Source organism: Acanthaster planci, linkage group LG14 (assembly GCF_054643075.1).
Source record: "Acanthaster planci isolate LZ-2023a linkage group LG14, COTS_SCS, whole genome shotgun sequence".
In the NCBI taxonomy this organism is placed as follows: Eukaryota; Metazoa; Echinodermata; class Asteroidea; order Valvatida; family Acanthasteridae; genus Acanthaster; species Acanthaster planci.
The window spans coordinates 7,080,231-7,100,601 of record NC_141790.1 but is presented as its reverse complement, the minus strand read 5'-3'; the positions used below and the strand labels follow the sequence as shown (position 1 = coordinate 7,100,601).

The 20,371-nt window shown below is 40.3% G+C and overlaps 2 protein-coding genes across 6 annotated transcripts in view; one reads left to right on the top strand and one right to left on the bottom strand.

Moving 5' to 3' along the window:
* The first annotated feature begins 1,773 nt into the window (after positions 1-1,773).
* On the top strand, positions 1,774-15,892 carry LOC110987963 (uncharacterized). The gene is made up of 8 exons (XM_022251143.2): positions 1,774-2,307; positions 3,297-3,364; positions 7,136-7,181; positions 7,523-7,655; positions 9,365-9,468; positions 10,150-10,311; positions 12,348-12,547; positions 13,573-15,892. The coding sequence occupies exons 1-8, from the start codon at positions 2,044-2,046 to the stop codon at positions 13,724-13,726; spliced, it is 1,131 nt and encodes a 376-aa protein (XP_022106835.2). The 5' UTR covers positions 1,774-2,043; the 3' UTR covers positions 13,727-15,892.
* The window catches only part of LOC110987970 (solute carrier family 22 member 15-like), an 18,934-nt gene continuing 13,626 nt past the window's right edge, over positions 15,064-20,371 (bottom strand). For 4 of the 5 annotated variants that reach the window (XM_022251154.2, XM_022251153.2, XM_022251155.2 and 1 more), the window contains exon 11: positions 15,064-19,477. In XM_022251154.2, coding sequence (XP_022106846.2) covers positions 19,259-19,477 — 219 coding nt within the window. In that variant the 3' untranslated portion in view covers positions 15,064-19,258. The remainder of the gene's footprint in view (positions 19,478-20,371) is intronic. The other variant, XM_022251160.2, reaches the window with a different exon arrangement.

Here is a 20,371-nt window from a genome sequence, read left to right as displayed (position 1 = left end):
CAAGAATATAGGGTCTTTGGAGTTAACCAGTCTTCTAGTAAAATCAGACATCTTAGTAGCATTTGAAACAACTGAATTTACATGATGACTCCAAGAAAGATCTCAGGAGATAACCACACCAAGATATTTATACTGATCAACAAAATCCAAGTTACGAGAATCAATCTGATTTGTGGATCTATGAGGTATTCTGGAGCGAGTAATAGACATCAGTTTACATTTGTCGATGTTCAGCTTCACACGATCAAGAAGCCAGTTATACACTTTTTTATTTTACGGCGTTATAACGCCATAATACGGCGTAATAACGCCCCATTATGGCGTTATAACGGCCTATTTTAAGCGTAATAATGCCCTGTTATTGCGTTATGACGCCCTATTACGACGCAATAATGCTCTGCGGCGCCCACGCACACACACACGTGGCTCCGCTTGTGCGCATGGTATTTGCAGTTACTGTGGCCATCCTTGGACGGTTCGAATCTTGCAAGGTTAGCGATAAAAGCCCTTTTGTCTGCAGGTGGTCCCGATGCTCAGTAATAGCATGGATACAAAGCCTGGGCGGTAGGTTATGCCTTACATTAGGGCGTAATAACGCCGTAAAATAAAAAAGTGTATTCTTGGCGGAGATCAGCCACCGTAGGTTTTTGCTAGTATAAATTTTACATTACAACAGATAGAGTGACGCATGTCAGCGGGATGAACATAACAGTGAGGCTTTCGATAGGAATTATGGAGGTAGAAAACGTACGGCGGCCGAAACGACACAAACCCTTTAAGTATAACGGCACTGCTGGCATGCAAGCCAGATCTTATGTCGCAGTCTCTAGTCTCTATCGGATATAGAATTAAACATGCCCTAGAAAGCTGCGGAAATCTGCAAGTCCTCTCTACTATCCAAATGCGCTAATGCAATGAGGCTGGAGGCCCCTCAAATAAACGTTCTTATTTTCGGTTAAGGACAAAACAGATTGAATGACTCCACAAACAGAGACAAATTATACAATTATACCCCCACCCCGAACACAGCTTCCCGAACCCTGGTAAAAAGTGTTGTCATGATTAGGCCTAGTGTCATATCTCAAGAAAAATTACGCTTTTCCAATAATTTTGTTTACGGTGCAGTTTACTAAAGGGAATAATTATATGATTCACCGTGGATCAATTATCTTTCAAAATAGCTCAGTGTACCTGGTTCAATTGCAGGGAAATGAAGAGAGAGAATATTTTTATTTTTCCAAGAAAGGACAGAAACCTTTCCTGCAGTTACGAAAGCCTTACCTTTACACACGTGGACCCCCCCCCAAAAAAACAGCGCTATTTTCTGGCTGTAGCATCTTATTTTAGCAGCTTTAGGCATCTCGCATGGAGACCACACGTAGAGGAATCCGCCACTATCTGCCCCATCAGAACGACTCGGAGCTGCTGTCAACACAGGCAGCGGAACAGTTTTTGAAGGGGGCAGTTAATAGACCATCGGGCGGGCCTTTACGGCTCGCATGATCCATTAAGCCCCAGCCAATCATAGGACCCGCTCTAAAAAGTGCTTTCGCCGCCAGTGGCTGTCAGCCTTCAAACTAGAAAGCTAACATGGCATGGCCACACAACATGGAAAGTGGCTCTCAAAGACCATCCTTCAAGGAACAGTTCCGGGAAAAAGGAAACTGGGACGACGGAGATCAAAGAGATGGACCGACAACATTATGGAAGGGACGGGACTGTCATTGTTCAAACCTACGCGCCTGCGTACAACCATGATATGGATAACGTAACAGTTCTGGGCTAACAAACTTTCCCAACAAAGAAAACAAATAAACCGTCATGTGTACAGATTTTTATTGCGTCTTAGTGTTACATTTCTTCCATAATCAAACATACTAGTTAATCTCCCTATGCCTAGGGGAGAATTCAGGAGAAGGCCTACCAGTTCAAATGCACGCTATCGAAATCATGGTGAAACGTACGCACGTGGTGCCGTGCGGGGAGCCTGAGATCGAGAGAGCGCTCTGCATAATTCATGTTTCAAATGACCCGGGAGCCTGAATGATGAAGTTCATTATCATAGACATCTCCGGACAAATTAATGCCGGCCTTGGAGATCCAGCAACAGTTCTGACAGTTGGCAGTTATCAGCAGTTTCCCAGGTCACGAGTTCATATTTCGAAGTTTGAAACTTTTCACAGGCAGTGCTGCTATTTTAAGGGTCGGGATAGAGTTATAAGCAGTGACATCCAGAGAACAATGAGCGTCAAAGTTCTAGACGGGGGATTGGGAACTGAGCTGGAATACACGGGTGTTGTTAGCATTGTAAGTTGAATAGTCGCCGTGTCGTAGCCTACATGCATGAAATTGGTTTCATCATCACCAACGTAAAACAAGAAAAAAATAGTGTAAAGTTTGGGCTGTATTATACAGTCAGAACCTGGACATCAGTCATGATGAAGACTTGTGTCCAACCATGGCTACATGCTCTTCAGTGATGTGCAGTAAAATGAGGGCAGAAGTCCTGTTTTCGGTCCATACAGTTTTATGAAAAGACAAATCATGAGGGACATGGACATGAATACATTTTATGTAAATCTTTTAGGATGGTGTACATGTACATTACATGTAAATTGGTATCAAACTTTTGGTACTTACAGGGAAATTGTGATGAAGATTTTATCTTCTGTTGAATTTTTGAAATTTCAATTGCAGTCACCATTTTGTTTACATGTAGGTAGGCCTCGTGGATATTGGACCGTGTACTGGTTTTGATCATGTTGATAATGCTGTTGCTTTTGCTGTTGGCATGACAGAACATGTGCAGTGAGTGTTTGGGGGGCGTAGAGATTTTACAATGCAACTTTGGTTCCAAACTAAAGATGGAATTCAGACCTTGTGCGGTTTTATTCTTTATTTCCCTTTCAAAGAAAAATCCTCCAGAGCCACTGATCATAAAAGAAAATGAAGCAGTCACCCTGTGTCCTTTCAAACTGCATCACCAGTGCCACATGTCTTGACCATTCAGTCATGCAGTCACCTATCAGTTCAATGTTGGCATTAAAAAAATGCAAGCGTCTATTTATTGAAGCACTTGAATTATAAAATTAAGGCCCAAAGACATCAAAAATAAAATGAACTTTAGCTGCCCCAGTCAGCCGTATAAACCCGGCCAAATGCACCCAATCAGTTCAATACAAAATGTTGTAAATGTTTAAGGTGTGAATGTTGGCATGGTGAAACATGCTTGATGAAGAACTCTTGTTCAAGGGTAGAGCTCACATTTATGGGGTTTTCAAAACTTTGTTTTTCAGGAAGATGAACTGTGGAGTGCCCGGCCTTTAATAACTGGTCCACACTTGATCAAGAATGTGCATAAGAGGTAACTTAAAGCTTCCTCCTAAAGCCAAAGACAACCCTAAATTTGCAAGATTTGGAACCAATGTGCTTCAGTGCTGAGCAACATTTTTACAACATGTACTTTAAATACGTGTACAAATGTACTTTAATAGTGTAGAACTAGAGTAGACCAGTATAAATGTACAAATGACCAAACTCAAATGAAAGCATGGCTTTTTAAATATTTAAAATCATCAGTGCTTTCCTGGACAACTTAAGCAAGTGCTGTTGCTGTGATGTCATCTAGGGAAGTCATTAATAACTAACAATATTCTTATTATAAATGGACATAAGAAACTCCATTCCTTACAAAAGACTACAAGTCTTGGAAGATGACACACATGAAGCATTATGGATCACGTCGAGACCATGAAAACTTCCTCGACAGTTTTCCTGCGTGGCCGTTGGTTGCATTTACCACCCACCTGATGCAGACAACACATCCATGCATGGCTACCTCATTAATTGTGCCCATAGCATCTTACGATTGCACCCATCGTGTGGTGTAATAGTGACTGGTGATTTCAATCAACTCAGAGACGCATTCCTCGGTACCCATTATGGCTTTAAGCAAGTAGTAGATTCACCCACACGGCATCAGTCAATTTTGGACAAGATCTGGACCAACCTGTCATCCGTTTACGACAAACCTGTCGTACTCTCGGAACTTGGTACATCAAATCATAATATGGTTTTATTTTCTCCATCCAACGCCCCATCTCTAGACTCTGGCCACACCCTCAGGATCACCACTCGGTGCATGGGCAAAAAGAGAGAAAGCAGTTTTTAGCTCAGTAATTTCTGAGATTGACTGGAATGTTTTGTACAACTCTGAAAGTTGCCATGAGAAATTAGCCATCTACCAGTCAGTCCTACATTCATTAATGCAGTCCTGTTTTCCCACCAAGATTATGACAAGGCACACCAACGATAAGCTATGGGTCACCGATGCATTTTGACATTTGGTCCAGAGACGCCAGCGGGCAAGAATGGCAGGCAAAGTTGACTTAGCAAAACAACTTCGTAACCAAGTTCATCGTGCTGCCTCGCGTTAATGGCATGATTTCTACCAGTCCGAGATTGCCACCTTGCAGAATTGCTCCTGCAGAGGCTGGTGGAAAAACATGAAGGCACTCATGGGAGCACCATCAATAAAAGGAGATGCCTGTTTGCAGGGCCTTGCCAAAACGGTGTCCAATGGAGATCTGCAGGCGCTAGCAGATAAGATTAATGACTTTTTCATTTCTGTCAGCAGTGACTTACCTCATCTGGATAAAACTAACCCTGTCTTCCAGTCAACAGAACCGGTGCCAGCAGAGCTTTTCATCAGTGTTTACTCTACGAAGAAGGCTCTTGATTGATGTTACCAAAGCCAGGGGGTCTGACGGAATCCCTGCATGGATTCTACGCTGAATTTTCAAATGTACTTGCTGCCCCTCTAATGGACATTTATAACACTTCAGTTAGACAGGGTGCAGTTCCCACGAGTTGGAAAACTGCACATCATTTCCATACAAAGACATTCCCATCCATGTCAATAGAGACTGATACTAGACCAATTTCATTGACACCCATTGCTGCCAAAGTGTTTGAATCTATTGTACTCGACTTAAGTGTCTAGTAAAATCAAGGACAAAATAGACCCAAACCTGTTGGTTGCATTCCTGGGTCTGGTACTACTGATGTGCTTGTGGAAATGGTTCACCAATGGTACGAGGCTACTCACAAACTCGGCAGATTCGTACGCATTCTGCTGCTGGACTACTCCAAGGCATTCGATCACATAAATCACTACATTCTTATCCAGAAACTGATCGACATCAGCCCTGATCATCATTTAGTACGCTGGATGGCTGCGTTCTTGAAGGACAGGGTCCAGCGTGTCAAAATTGGGCGTGTCACGTCAACCGCAGGTTGTCTAAATGGTGGTGTCCCACAGGGGACACTATCTTGACCCATGGACTTTTTAGTTTAGATCAATGACTTGGCTAACCCCTGACCAATTTATAAATACGTGGACAATAGCACTATTTTCAAGGTCTGTAAGAAGGGTTCAGAGTCCCCATTACAGGAGTCTGCCGACATTGCTTTGCAGAATGAAATCAACTCGACAAAGACCAAAGAACTTTTGATTTGTTTTTGTAAGGATCCGTCTCATCCCATTACTGTGCCAAACATTGAAGTTGACAATAATACAATCAACTCAAGTCACTCAAGCTAAAGTTTTCGGTATTATACTCTCTGCTGAATTGACATGGAACGCCCATGTTGACCTCATCGTATCCGAGGCTGGTAAAAAATTGTATGCTGTATCAAATGAAATGAGCAGGTATCAGTCAAAATGACCTGCTTTAAATATATTTGTCTGTAATTAGACCTGTTTTGGAATATACATGTCAAGTGTGGCATAGCAGTCTTCCAAAGTACTTGTCTGACAAGATTGAAACGATTCAGAAAAGGGCTCTGAGTTGTAATTATCCTGGGCAGAGTTATGAGACCACTTTGCAAGCTGTCAATATCCAGTCTCCTTATGATAGGCGTTATGTGTGTAAGTCTTATTTCAATAAGCTTAAGAACCCTAGTCATAAGTTTCACCATTTGCTCCCTGTCCCCCGTGGGCTGTTGTATCAGTTGAGATCTGCCCCATACCCGCACAAATAGGTTTAAAACCTCCTTTATCCCATGGTGTCTCCTCAATCTTCAGTAGCACGCTAATAGTGTATTTGTCAATTTTCCAATGCCATCCCGTCTTTTTAAGAATTACTTTGTAATAACATACCAGTAGTTTTAGCAAGTTTTAGATAAATAGGATGATTGTTTTTATATTAATTGTTCTTAAAGATTTTAATTAGGTGTGAGTTGGTGTTCCCAAGATGTATATGTCAAACATGTCAAATGGAACTTTTTTATGAAATCTTAAGTATTTTTTCTAATTTATCTGTCTTTAGTCCTTGAAGATGTCTACATTATTGGAACAGGTTTGGATAAATTGGATGATTCTGTTTTTATATTGCTGTTTTTAGCAATTTTAACTTAAGGCTTGAATATTGCTATACTGTATTTTGATATGGTGTCTTTTTAGACTGTAGTATGCAACTCAATCCAACCGTTGGTTGCAAGTAGTAATAAATAATCATTATCATGGTCATTATAAGTACATATTGGTCATTGCATACATGTAGGTTTTTCCATCAAAGTTGTGAATCCAGAAGTTAATATTGAAACATTTCCAAGAAGGGATTGATACTTGCTTTGTTTTGCACAAACAGCGATGGATCATCAAAAAAGAAAAATTTCATTTAGCAAAATCCACAAAATGCAGGACTGTTTGTGCTAAAATCTGTGTATATATCCTTGAGGCTTTCTTTCTAGGAATGCATCATAGCTGCGCTCATGAACATGGAAATACTCTTTAGCATAAAACCAAACTTGCAGTAAATACCCTTTGAAACAATGAAGCAAAAGTTGGAAGAAAGTTAAGTGAGACACAAAGGGGGTATTTTCAAAGTTTGTGTTAAAACAAATTGATTGCAGCTAGTCTTTAACTTTATACAGTTTAGGGCATTTTTTGGTCTGCCTGCAAGCTTTACTTTAGATCATGTCAACCTTAAGGACAAACATACATTGCCATTTAAATTCCAATGTAAATTAATAGAGGCCCCAGATTAAAAGTTAGTCATGAAATCAGGATTAGTGGATTGAGGTTGCACATGTGTCTAATTGCCTGTGACTTTTTTTTTCCTGTTTGAAATAGTTTCCTGGAAAGTGGTGCAGACATCATTACAACTGCTACATACCAAGTATGTTAATGATATTAAAAAGGGCTTCAGTTTGTGTTTCATACTTGCAGTGTCTGAGCTTCAGTTGAGGGCAGACTTCCAATCTAAAATGTAATTATTTAGACATCAAATTTGCAAACTGAATGTTGTGGAGAGTTGAATTGGTGTATTAGGTTTAGCCTTGTCAATTAACCCTGGTGTGCCCAGTGGTCAAGAGGTTATTCTTCCATAAGAAAGCAGTTTATGGTTTCAATCCCACCTGAGGAAAGCTTGCAATTTCCTCTGGAAACTCTAACTGTGGCACACCCATTCACCATTAATTTTGAAATTTTGTTTTTACTTTTTTGCCTACTCAATCTCAGGCAAGTATTCAGGGCTTCGACGAGTCTATCAGCCTGTCAAGAGAGGGCGCCCTTGAGTTGTTTGCCCTGGCAACAAGAGTCGCCGTGGAGGCTGTGGAAGAGTTCTGGGCTGAGAACAAGGACAAAGACCCAGGTGAATGAGAAGAAAGATCTGTAGAGGTCTGGGGGGGTCTTTCTGGATTCTGTGCCCCAACTTGAAGCACCCCATCACTGGCAAAGTGGAGACAGATCGGGGAGGAATCATTTCATCATCACACATCAAACGGAAATTGGTTCTGCTTGCTCAGTGTGTCCTGCACCCAACTGGCATAAGTCATAAAACACATAAAGGGGGCCAGTAAACACTATCAGGCATTGTTTCCCTGATGGTTTGACATTTTTGTCATGCCTTGAGTGTCTATAACAGTGTGGAGGATATAACCTGATTGAGACCAGAGGGTAATTCATTTAAAAATATTATCAATCCCCATTTTACTGTCACTAGCGACAGGTAAATTGTGTTCCATTTTTGACTGCAAAAAATAATAATTTTGTAAAACCAGAAAATGTTTTTCTGTTTTATTCAAACTACAGCATACTTTCCTATTCACAAGGTAAAATGTTTTGGAGTGCTGAAACACTTGAAATTTATAACAATAAGTCAAACATTGTTATAATCGTAAGGTGCACAATGTACTTGTGCATTGCAGTCCCACCAAAGGACATTCACCGGTATGTCTCAAAATTCCACTTCCATCTCCACTTAAATTCCTTTGAGAAGACAACCAAAGACAGTAGTTTGTGAGTTGATCATTGGAAACATTTTCACTGATCTCTTGCAAAATTCCACCTCACAGAATGGTTTTGTTTCTTCTTTTGTTTAAAATTTAAAAGCTGAACCTTCAGTGATAGGATGAAGTCATAGGACCTGAATGGTGTATAGAAAATTTGGCAGATACAGTAAAAGGATAATCGATGAAAATTTGGCAGACTGCTAAAGATTTAGTTTGACCCCCATGTACATATAGATGTTGCTTGGTGTACAAGCTCTTTGTCTCTCTATCCACCCCGAGTTGAAGTGCACCCCCAAGCGGCAAAAGAAAGACAAATGGTTGTAAGTTTTCCAAGCAGGTTCTTGTACGCGTTCTGCGTGTAGACAGAGAATATACATTAAGGAATAAATTTGTTACGTGTACTCAGTGTGCTCCATGTCAAACATGCCATTGATCTCCATTATAAACGCATGCTTATGCAGTGGGTACCCAAAAAACGTGCCCTCTTTTGTTGTGCTCTGAGCGGATTCTGGTGCAAGAATTTCTTCAGAACGTTCTGTCACTGAATTTCTTACTTCAGTCAAAATAACCTTCTTGAATCCCTAATTTATTTCTCAGCTGCTTGTGAGTTTGGCAGCTAAATGGCTTCTTGTAAGAATTTGTTGGAGACCCTTGTCATTTCAATCATAACTCTACTGTACACCTGGGACAATATAATTGTTGAACCTTACAATTCCTCCCATCAATAACATGCCCTAAACCGATCCCCTCTGTTAAAATGTAGGGAAAGATGTGTCGTAAACTCCAACAGGCATCATCATTTTTAATTTTTGTCCTTTCCTTTTTCCTATTATCTCCTCCACTTCTAGCACAAGTAGTCATTTTATTTTGGGGGGGGTCTGCAGGGAAATTTTTTTCCTATTTTGGGGGGGTCACATATGCCAGCTCAAAAAGATTTCAATTTCATGTTTAAATTCTCCCTAAATTCATAATCCATGGATTTTGCTGTTTCAAGCCTGGCTTATTAGCCATGCCCGGCAAGTATACTTTACCAGTTCTCAACCTGAAAACTGACTTCACTGCATTCCAGGGAGACAGAAACCAGTTGTTGCCGGGTCCCTGGGCCCATACGGTGCCAGCCAACACAACTTCTCGGAATACAGCGGTGTGTACGCAGACACGAAAACAAAAGAGGTACAATATATGTCCTTTTAGTTCAAATCTTGCTATGCACTTCAACAACACCAACTAGCATAGACCGATACTGGACTCAGACTCAAGAAATCAAAGACTCACTCTCAAAACATTGGAGTTGGACTTGGGTCTGAAAGGTGGGCTTTTGACTTTGACAAAGGTGGACTTAACTACAGCACTGTACAAACTGTTGTGTAATATTTGTCTTCTCTAAATGTCCTAGAAATCATTTTATGGCCTGGTCACAAGAACAAAGTTGACAGCATACATGTACATGATCGTCAGACACTGTTAGCACATATCCAAAACTGCTCTGCATGACCAAATTTTAGGAATTTGCAAAAGAGGAACATTGAAAATGGTGTTGAAATTTCTTCCCTAACGACCTTGAACACTTATGCAGAAACCTCCTCAATTCTCAAGATTCCATTCAATCCACAGGATCCTGGTGTTGTAAGGGGCACCAAGCTGTGAAGGTCTATCTTCTTCAACCCTTCAAAATCCTAAAAAAGATTGTAATTTGTGGAAGGTTATTGTCAATCATTTTTATGGCTCTCATCACAGGATTCTTTTACTAGTGTTCTCTTGATGGTTTTCTTGGTTTTAAGTCCTGACTCTTTCAACACATCCTTTTAATTGCTGTTTGAACTGCTGGCAACAAAATTGAAATTCTTACTCCAGGAACTGAAGGAATGGCACAGGCCACATCTGGAGGCTTTGGTGAAGTCAGGTGTGGAGCTCATCGCCATAGAGACCATCCCATGCCAAATTGAGGCTGAAGCTCTCGTGGAGCTACTCAAAGAGTTTCCTGACACCAAAGCCTGGCTCAGTTACTCTGTAAAGGTGGGTACTTGTATATATCTTGTAGAAATATTGCAGCGCCAGCCAAACCCTGGTCATCGCAATTCATTCAGGGCCTACATTCCAATGCTGAATTTTGATACAAGAGTTTAACTTTCAGTGCAAGTGTCATATTCTGAGCTCTGTTCACTTTTGCTCTCTAACAACTTGTGGAAAAAACTTGCTGGCTCATTAATACTTGAATGCATGACCTGAATACTACTTCAGAAATCTTGATTATCCCAAAGAAGCTTGACTGTGTTTTGGTCCTTGTATGCTGTCTATTGTTACTCCCAGGATGGTTAATGCTGTCTTGTTTAAGCTATCTGAATGAACTTACAGTGAATCGCATTTCATCATCAAGTGTGAACAGAAATGTAATTGAGGGCTGTTGTAAAGAGTTAATACATCCTAACATGATCCCAAAAGTGTTGTTCCTGAAAGAGAATTTGAATAAGTGGAGAGACCAGCACAAATTAAACTCATTTGCATGAATTACCTGTGGGTGGGTTGCTTATACATGACATTACATGTACATGTGTATTTTCCCAAGTTCCTCTTCAAACAATCACTTCGCTCTTGCTATCTGTGTACACAGGCATGGCTATTGGGTTAATGTGAAACAAACCTCAACCAATCACTGCTATTTGTTTTGCACACACATCACTCAAAAGTCTGAGAAGTTTGTGGAGGCAGGCCATGTGTTGACCTTGAACTTGGCCACTGTGTGTGGCCAGTTGTGTTAGCAGGCACTTCCTCAGCACGTTGGAAAATATGAGGTTAATGATACTGTCTGCAAGTAGTTAATTAAAAAGGCCCCCAAAAGGGGCAAACTTTGGGGTAGACATGTCCTCTTGACCTACCCTCTTCTCCCACGTACAGTTGTTCCATTTCTCAAAACAAGCCTACATGTCCCTGCCAACCAGAGAAATTGTCTTTGGCAACGAATCTGTTCTTTAACCACTGTTATTCGATGCAGTCTGGGGTTTAATAATGTTCCCTCGGTATTTAACAACTATAGACTACCAAAGTTAATACATCATGCATACAATATGTTTGTAAAAGCATGGGTCCCCTCCTTCCTCCATGGTAAAAGGCATTAGCTCCAAAACCCCAGCATAAACCAACACCCATGTGTGTGCAAAGCGTAAGGTCATCTTGGACCAGGAAATGTAGTGCAAACGAATGCACTACATGTTTGCACTACATTTCCTGGTCCAAGATGACCTTACACTTTGTCACTCTATAGAAGTTTTTCAGTCAACATGGTTTTCGGTAAGGTTAGCATTAAGTGTACGCTCTTGTCTGCAGAAATGGACTTACCTTCAAAGTCTCTCGACTTGCATCAATTCTAGCGTACATGAAATTGCCAATACGAATGCATAGATTTGGAAAATTCAATCATGCTGTAACCACTGACATTGCAAACGATGTGCCTCACTGGACCACAGGTCCTCACTTTCAATATGGCCATATGACTAGCATTGAATGTTAATTGACCGTTAAAATTTGATACTGCATTAAGCCTAGTATTTCTACTACTACTGATTTTTTTTCAAGCATTACATCAGCAAATTCAATCTGCTGAAAATCTCAATGTACTTTCCAGTGAACAGTCCTTGATGACATGCAGTCATATGCAAATTCTTTATAAGGATGGACACAAACACCAGCAAACGTGGGTCATGTTCAGCTGTGCCACCTGTCTGCATCCAATTGTCAGAGTAGACCCATACAAACACACACATACACACCCTGGCACGTCTCACTACAGTCTACCTCTTGATACGTTACATGCCTTTTTTACAACACTATTGAAACTAGGCTTTCCACGATTGACAGAAATATTTTGCCTACTTTTATACCCCATGGACATGATGGAACAAGGTGACATGTACTTTTATATTTTACATGTAATTGAAGTGTACCCCTTTGATTAAGTAAAACAAAGTATTGAAACAAGAATGAAAATGTGAGGCATGTTTTCCAATCTCTATGATACTGAGTATACAGACCACAGCCTTTTTCTTCATTTTAAGGACAACCAGTATATTTGGCACGGTGAGACATTTGTTGATGGTGTCAGGGCAGTGGTTGATTCCGAGCAGATTGTCGCCGTAGGCTGCAACTGTTGCAACCCAAGCAACGTGGCCTCACTCCTAGAGAGAGCCAAGAGTGTTGTTGGGGACAAGCCATTTGTCGTCTACCCGGACAAAAGGAAGGAGTTCTTTGACGGCAGGTATATATTGGTTACAGATTCCGTCAAAAGGAGCAATGTGTGAGGCTACGGGTGGATCTGAAGAAAGTGTTTCAGGGGACATCATTCCCTGCCAAATCTTGAAAATTGGGGTTCCTCCCATGTGACCTGACCCAGATATGCCTGACAAAATCCCTAAAGATCTTTCCGAACCAAACAAAGGAAAGTAACATCTCAGCTTGATGCCTTAAATATCAACATTCTTGTGAAAGCCTTTGAAAGTTTGGATGCTGTGGCCTAGATTTTGGAGTCATTTGAGAACTTTTGTCAGTAATATGTTCTTGCTCCCACCATTACTTCATTAACCATATGCTGCCAGGTTTAATTTGAAGTTGCGAGACGCATACCCGGGAGATTTTCAAGTTTTCCATTTTCAAAATTCTTCAAAATTTCAAAACTTCATTTACATCCACACAAATGACTGTCTCTAATCTGACAGACATCTATTGACGCCCGAGTATTTCAACCAAATGTCTTTTACATGAATATTTTGATTTTCTATAGATATTTACCCATTATTCCTCCTTGCATGCAGCCATTGTTTGGCATGCACAAGGGTTTATCCACTACGAACACAGAGCGAGGGTTCCCCAGGTTTTCTCTGTTTTCTCCAAATGACACAATCTAAACTTGGAATTCGCATTTTAGCTTGTTATAGTTGAGTTGGTAGGGAGTGTTCACACTTAACATGTGCATTTCGTAGTCATTCACAAGCTAGCGTAGTGCAGTTCCCAACAAAGGAGGGCTCTCTTGCTAGGAAAATTGCACCCTCTCTAGGTCGCATGCAGCTGGGCCCATTGCGTTAAAGTGATTGTTCTACTGTCTTTACAGTAGCACTTCATTACCTTTCTTTGTTGCACAGGACATCAGCCAGCAGCACGTGGCTTCACACATTGCTGAATCTTTAAGAGAGATCCTCCTGGGATTAAAACATTTGACTTTCAAGCTTTAGTATGAACATGTCCTCGGATAACACACCAAAACTTCTTGTTTTTCTGTTTTTCTAGGAAGCTTGGGGAATACCAAGTGCCTGACTTAGAGAGGCTGGTGACCAGCTGGATTGAGCTGGGAGCACGCTACGTTGGGGGCTGCTGTCACACCAGGCCAGAAGATATATGCAAAATTGCAGAAGTTGTCAGGAAGTACAACTCATCACACTAGATTGTAAAACTTCATCACTTGAAAGAAATGCTTCATGGCTAAGTGATATTTGGGCATACTTTAAGGGCGTTTGCATTGCTTGGGAGACTGTTTAGCTTTCCTTCGTTTCACATTGAGCAGGTTAAATTTCTGCAGAAGACAAGTCAGTGCAAGTGGACAATTCTGTGATTAGCTAATAAATCATAGGCTGACATGCCGAAGTAGTGACTGTATCTGGATGGCTTTTGGCCTTGCATTCACTCCAAAGGATTTAATTAATGCTATGGTGAATCCAGAATGTAGCCTTGCAGTGACTCTGGTGATCTTGCTGACAGTGGTGTGCCGCTGAATCCCTTTGAAGTGGTTCCCCGTAAAGAACCGTTTCGAAAGTGGAAAGAATTCCTCAGTATTGAAGAACAATCACCCCCAAGGACCAGAGATTCAGAGATGGGAGTCACTCCATAGAGCTGGATATAGTTACTGAAGCATTAGTAAAGCTGGGTAGAACAAATACTGCAGGGATTTTTTGTTAAAAACCATGGATGTGCTCAATAAGTGAGCTTTTTCTTTCATCTCTGTCAACAAGGAAGCTGGTTCATATATGCGCTGCAGATGAATTTGCTGAGACTTTGCAGCATACTACTGATTGAAAATGCAAACTTGTTATTCACGTATGCTTTGCTTAGACATTGCATTTACTTAGCGTAGAAATTCAGAATTTGTTTATGTTCTCCGAACACATGCAAGCATGAATTTAAAATGTCTATACTCTGGATGACTTCCTTCACTCAAAATGAGTTACTGTTGTAGTCATTTCATATAACTTCACAACTCAGTCCAAAAAGTAGGATTCACACACTTGTCTTTAGAAACTGGGGCCACTGTCATGGAAACCCGTGAGTCTCTAGCTCTAACACCTGACACAAAGACACTTATGACACACAACATACTAATGACACCCATTGTTTACCTGTACATGATCTATCGAGCTTTCATATGAAAGTGCACAGGGAAAAAAGGTGTGACGTCATTATGTCTTTTGGAAGTCATGGGTATTGACATGACTGGACATTGTGTTTGTCAACACATCGTTATCGTCTTATTTTACTCCGCTAATGAGCCCACATTGTGCAATTTTGTTTGCAGTTGAAATAATCCACGGGATTTTGTTCTTGTCCTGTGTCTGACCACAACACTTGGTCAATCTGTTATGTTTGTCTGATTCATCTCTCATCACAGCAGATCCTATGAATAGCAATGACCCCTTGATGTGTTTATACAGATGTCTGACATGTTTCAAGTATTTTTATGTAGTTGTAATAGGAATTACATTGAAAAATGAACGAGAGAGATTCACCTTCTGTTTGTTTATAACAGTTTTATTACACATAATAGCCCAGACCTTTCTCAGCCTTTATCGTCATTTTCCCATCAGAAAAAAAGGTTTAAAAAGAGTTAAATATATTCCTATTTTTAAATGTTGAATTCTTGAGAATATTGCAAATTTGAACTGGCAATTAAGCAACAAATACATATCAGTGGAGAAGAAAAAGTGTTGACTCATTCAATCATTGCAATCAAAAGTATTCCAGTATTGAAATGCTCGCTCTGTTCTTTTTGAAAAATGTCTCTTGACTTCATTCATGCGAACCATTCACTACAAGCTATTCTACATGCAGGGGTGTGAGTGGCCACTTGAAATAAAAGCTGAAAAAAGCAAAACGTTTCCCCATTACTGATAATACAAGGTAACCATTATAACAAGGTAATGAAGGACCTTGCTATAATAGTGTTCCACTACTGTTGAAATGGTTGTAACAGCAGCTGAATCTTTTGGCAATAAATATTGAAATTCATAGTGGCAATATTGGTTTATAGGAAAATTTGCCGGCCAATGAAGAAAAAACTCTTTTTAACAAATCATGCAATATTAATGATTAAACATGTAACTTCGTTAATGCTACTTTTTGTCCCTCGTTATCTTCAAAAACATACAAAACATACACTTGTGTAAAAGCTTTTAATGAACCGAAGAATGACAACAGGCAGTTACCTTGTTTACACTTGTTTATAACAAAAAGAATACTTTATTAATTTACAGGATTATTTTAACAGTGGCCAGGTATTTCAGTGTGAGTACAAGCATAATTCACCTAAATTATGAATAAACCTCGATGGACGCAGTAATTATGTCTACATGTATGGCCTTGTTTGTGCATGTTCTCAACTTTGCTGAATACAGTGTAGCTGTTGTCAAAGCATCTTTCTGAATGCTCTTTTAATAAACTTTAAAAAATTTATATTTCCAATCTGCAGCATATTTAGAGGATTCAGGATTTCAATCCTGAATTTGAGACCTTTATATCTTAAATTTAAACAAATCTGGACTTTTTGCCCTCGTGGAGAAATCACAGTGGCTGCTTAGAGTGGGTGAGATTTGGGGGGGGTGGATTGAGGCTGTTTTGTTGAATAAACTCACAGTCAAGGGCTCCATCACATGACAAAGACAATAGTTGGTACACACTGATTCGCCAGAAGTTAAAGTTCCACCAACAATGCTCTGCACTCCTCACAAAGTGCCACTTCAGTGAGCTGAGAATCATCAGGGGCAAGGGAGCGCTAGTTCTGCAGAAACTTAAGGTGAATCTGTCGTAAAGAAACAACTTCATTCCAGCAAAGAGTTGTTCAAAATGATCACAGGGAGGATTCTGCCTACATGGTCAAGGCCGTGTATATCATTTGTACAAAACCCTGGAGATAGAATACTGTTTTTGGCAAGAACCAAGAAGGATGATCTCTACTGCTTGTGAACCTTGTCAGTAACTCCGTGGCAAAAACCATATTGGAGAAGCAGTCTAAGCTAAAGTTAATCCTTAGGTAATCCCAACATTCATCTTTGTTCTTCTAACTAAATGACTAAACTTTTCAGTCTGTTTTTGCTAATGTATTAACCCTAACCCCCTAGGGACCATTGAAATCCTTCATAACCTTGTTGGGTTCAGCGTGGTTAGGGTTAATGGAGTAATTAACAGAGTGACGCAAGCCAGCAGGCTGAACCATGAGGCTTCAACAGGAAACACACAACAGCTTCAAGAGTAACATTAACATTACTGCTGGCATGCCAGCCAGATCTGATGTCGCGGTCAACCATTGGAACAAGTCTCACCCTGAAGACAGCCAATTGGACCTGCAATCTCCTGAGGTCCTATGTTAGATATGCCAAGGAGGGAGTTTGCACAGTATTCCAAAGACTTGGAAGTCAGGACTTTCTTGACAGCTGGACTTGAGCTACATGTAGTGAGTAGCTCCCGTGAGCTGTCAGACATCAGAAATTGGTGTCATACAGTGTTATGAGTGACCATCACAGAGTTATGAATGAACATCACAAATTTTCTGCATTCTTCTGCAAAGGTTCAAATTCTTCAGCAAAGGTGCGATTTCTTCTGCAAACATGCGAATTCTTCTGCAAAGGTTCAAATCCTTCAAAGGTGCAAATTATAAGAGATGACAGTTCTTGCCCAACACAAATTTGCTAATCTCTCCAATCCATAGCTTTGTAGATTCTACTAGCCCGTGCAGAGTATGTGCTAAGTTGATGTAATGTTTCTCTTCAAAGATTTTAACATTAGAATAAACGTTCCACCTCATTGAAAATTAGTTTAAGATTTTAATAATCTATGCATCGAGTCATTTAACTGTATATTAAATCACCTGGATGCCGTCATTATGATGCCTTCGTAAAGTATCCTTTTAAATTAGGACTTTGTTTCCTTATTTTAATACGACTTAGAATAGTGGCAAAATAGGAAACAACTGGGAAAAAAGGTTAATCCCTACTTCCCCTCACAAATATCTCGCAAAATAAATTTTGAAAATACCTTGATTTGTTCAGCGGATATCTGAGAAGAGTAAAATACAAAGTGAAATATTTCATACAAAAATAATGTGGCATTTATGGTATTTCACCTTCACCACAATACATGTGTTAAAAATCCTACCAAACTTTTACAGGCCAGGTGTCAATCTCACAGGCCAAGGATTCACTGTTTCAGCTTTTGTTACCAGTATGAGTTGGCAGACTACAGATGTCACTGTTGTTAGATACTGTCACATACATACATGTACATTCAGCATAACACAGTGAAAAGGTAAGTTCCCCAAAACTCTACATGTACATGGGCACACATGCCTTGCAAACAAAAATGGTCAATGTTTTACCATGTTGAAAAGTTGAACTCTTAGCCATGTGCTTTAAAAGCAAATGGAATGGCTTTAAAGGGACCATGTAATTAAACTATTTCACCAAAATCCTTGAAATGGTACCTTTGTGTTTCAATTCATCTTATTTTTAATTTTTGTTGACAGTTCTTCACTCAACCAAAATTTAGGGTAATATCAATAAATGTGAAACACTGTCAACATTTTGTCTTCTGTCGGATGACCAAATTTTTGAACTCGTACGTGATGGTCATGTTCCTACCAGAAAGAAACTACAAAAGTTATCAAATGAATTCTAGTAAAATTGGAAGACACTCAGGAATGTGTTAAATGCTGAACGTGAAAACTTCTCCACTCTGTGCACAAACACCCCTTCAAAGGCAAAACACACGGAACCCAAGGTGACATCGGAATGCTGGGGTAAATACACTACCAATTAAAAATAATACTAGTTTGTTCTCTGAGCCAAAGGTGAGTTGCCCGGGACGGACAGAGAAAGCTCCTTCGCTCAGTCAGTGACAGAGACCGTAGAGATAGAGGGCCCAGCAGGAAGACCACGGGTAAGGCAAGCTAGCGGATGAAGGGGAGAAATCCTTCTCCAGTCAAGATTGTTTGCTCGACTGAAACTGATTATAACAGAGCATGGTCAGTGTCTTATTGGATTACAGACTACCTCGCTCACAGCTGGAAGGCTGAAAACCTCAAGACAACGTAGGCCTCAAATCCTGCACCAAGCACATTGGAATATCTATCCCAGTCAAATAATATCTAGTGGCAACCAAAATTTCACAAGGGATTGAGATGTACCTGTTTGTTTTTTTAAGAGCTCCCTTACATATGTTGTCCAGTTCTTTCCATCCTCACTGCACCGGCTTTGGCAAAACATCTTCATTTAATGTGGAATTGTTTCCCTTTTCATTCAAAGCTATTCAAAGCTACAGCCAGTAAATAAAAACCCATAAACAATGTGTGTGCCGGAAACAATTTTCAGAATAATTTACAACAGAAACCACAAACTGTTTGAGACCCAAGTGAAAGGTTCCTGAAATGAATTTCAGTTCAAATTTTCCAATGACCTAATTGTCTCTCAACAAATAAAATTAACTCAGAGTTATTTTCCTATGGCTTTCATGACCCGTACTTAAACATCAGCCAACTTGTCTTATAAAAAAACAAGATTTGCAGACATGAACAAGTCAATTAAAAAAGCCAAAAATACATTAAAACATCACTTACACAACCCTTCCAGTGCCAAACTCATTGCCATAGCCAGAACTCGGTCCCTATTCACAGTCTGGAAAATCCTCAGCATACCACTGAAAGGGTTCATGAGCCCTACGAATTTCCACCGAGCCCTCTGTCAGACTGTACCTTATCATCATTGTCAGCGGATAACATCGGTTTCTCTGGATGCAGTACTGGCATGGATGGTCCTTTCTCTATGTCCATGATCGTCTCGGGCAGCTGCTTGTTCAAGCTCTCAGGAAGAGTCATGTCCAACACGGCACTCAGTAAGGCAGTCAACCCAAATGCAAGGTAGGCAACTTTCTCTCCCTAGGTTGGTGAGACAGTCAGAAAGACAAGGCATTCAACAGTGGAGGATTACATCATATCAATAAGGTACACTGCACATTTTGGTACTGTTCGTTCTATGTCTCTCACTACTATTTTACATTTTGGTCATTGGACATTTCAAAATCTCACTTTTTTTCTTTCTCACAATTGAAGGCGGAAGGATTCAACAAACGGCCTATCTCCTCTGGTCAAAAAGTGGGAGGCATGTCTACCCTAGCATAAGGAATCATGTGACCATGATGTCACATAGATGTTACCAGTCAAGTGAGAATCATTCCAAATGTTACTGTGTCACAAGAGGGCACACTTCAAAACATACAGCAATTTCTGTGGAATTGTTCATTACTAACAGAGCTACCCTGTTACTTCAAACTGACAAAACTGTGCAAAAAAGCAAGCAGTCCACTTTAATCACATTTGAAAACCTACAAAGTACCCTTTGTGCTTTCAATACTAGAGTACTGGAACTTTGTTAACCACTTCGGACCGGGGCATTTTTCAACTTTGAGGATGCTGGGCCAGCATGACTATCATTTTTTCCGTTTTCAAAATCCTTCAACAATTCATCATTCCATTTAACAGTCGTTTATAGCCGCACGGAGTAATCTTCAGGCACTACTCTAAGTTGACAGGTGACCTTCATTGACACCCGAATATTTCAGCCAGGCCTGCAGCCTTGTAAACAGAGCCCAGATTGTGCGGTGTTATACAGCTGTCTTTTGTTCACGAACCTGGCTCAGTGCACTGCTGACCTCTTTTCAATAGGGGCCAGATTAGCATGCAGCGGTGCTGTGTGGCTCATCGCTGCGGTGGTGGAGAGCTTTTGTCCCCGGTGGTAATCCGCTTGCTCTAAATACCCCAAACCCTGGTATA

Excerpts from the sequence above, each read along its gene's own strand:
- LOC110987963 (XM_022251143.2), top strand. The coding sequence starts at position 2,044 with ATGATGAAGTTCATTATCATAGACATCTCCGGACAAATTAATGCCGGC. Across the intron at positions 3,365-7,135 it reads ATCAAGAATGTGCATAAGAG|TTTCCTGGAAAGTGGTGCAG; the intron begins GTAACTTAAAGC and ends TGTTTGAAATAG. Across the intron at positions 9,469-10,149 it reads CAGACACGAAAACAAAAGAG|GAACTGAAGGAATGGCACAG; the intron begins GTACAATATATG and ends TTCTTACTCCAG.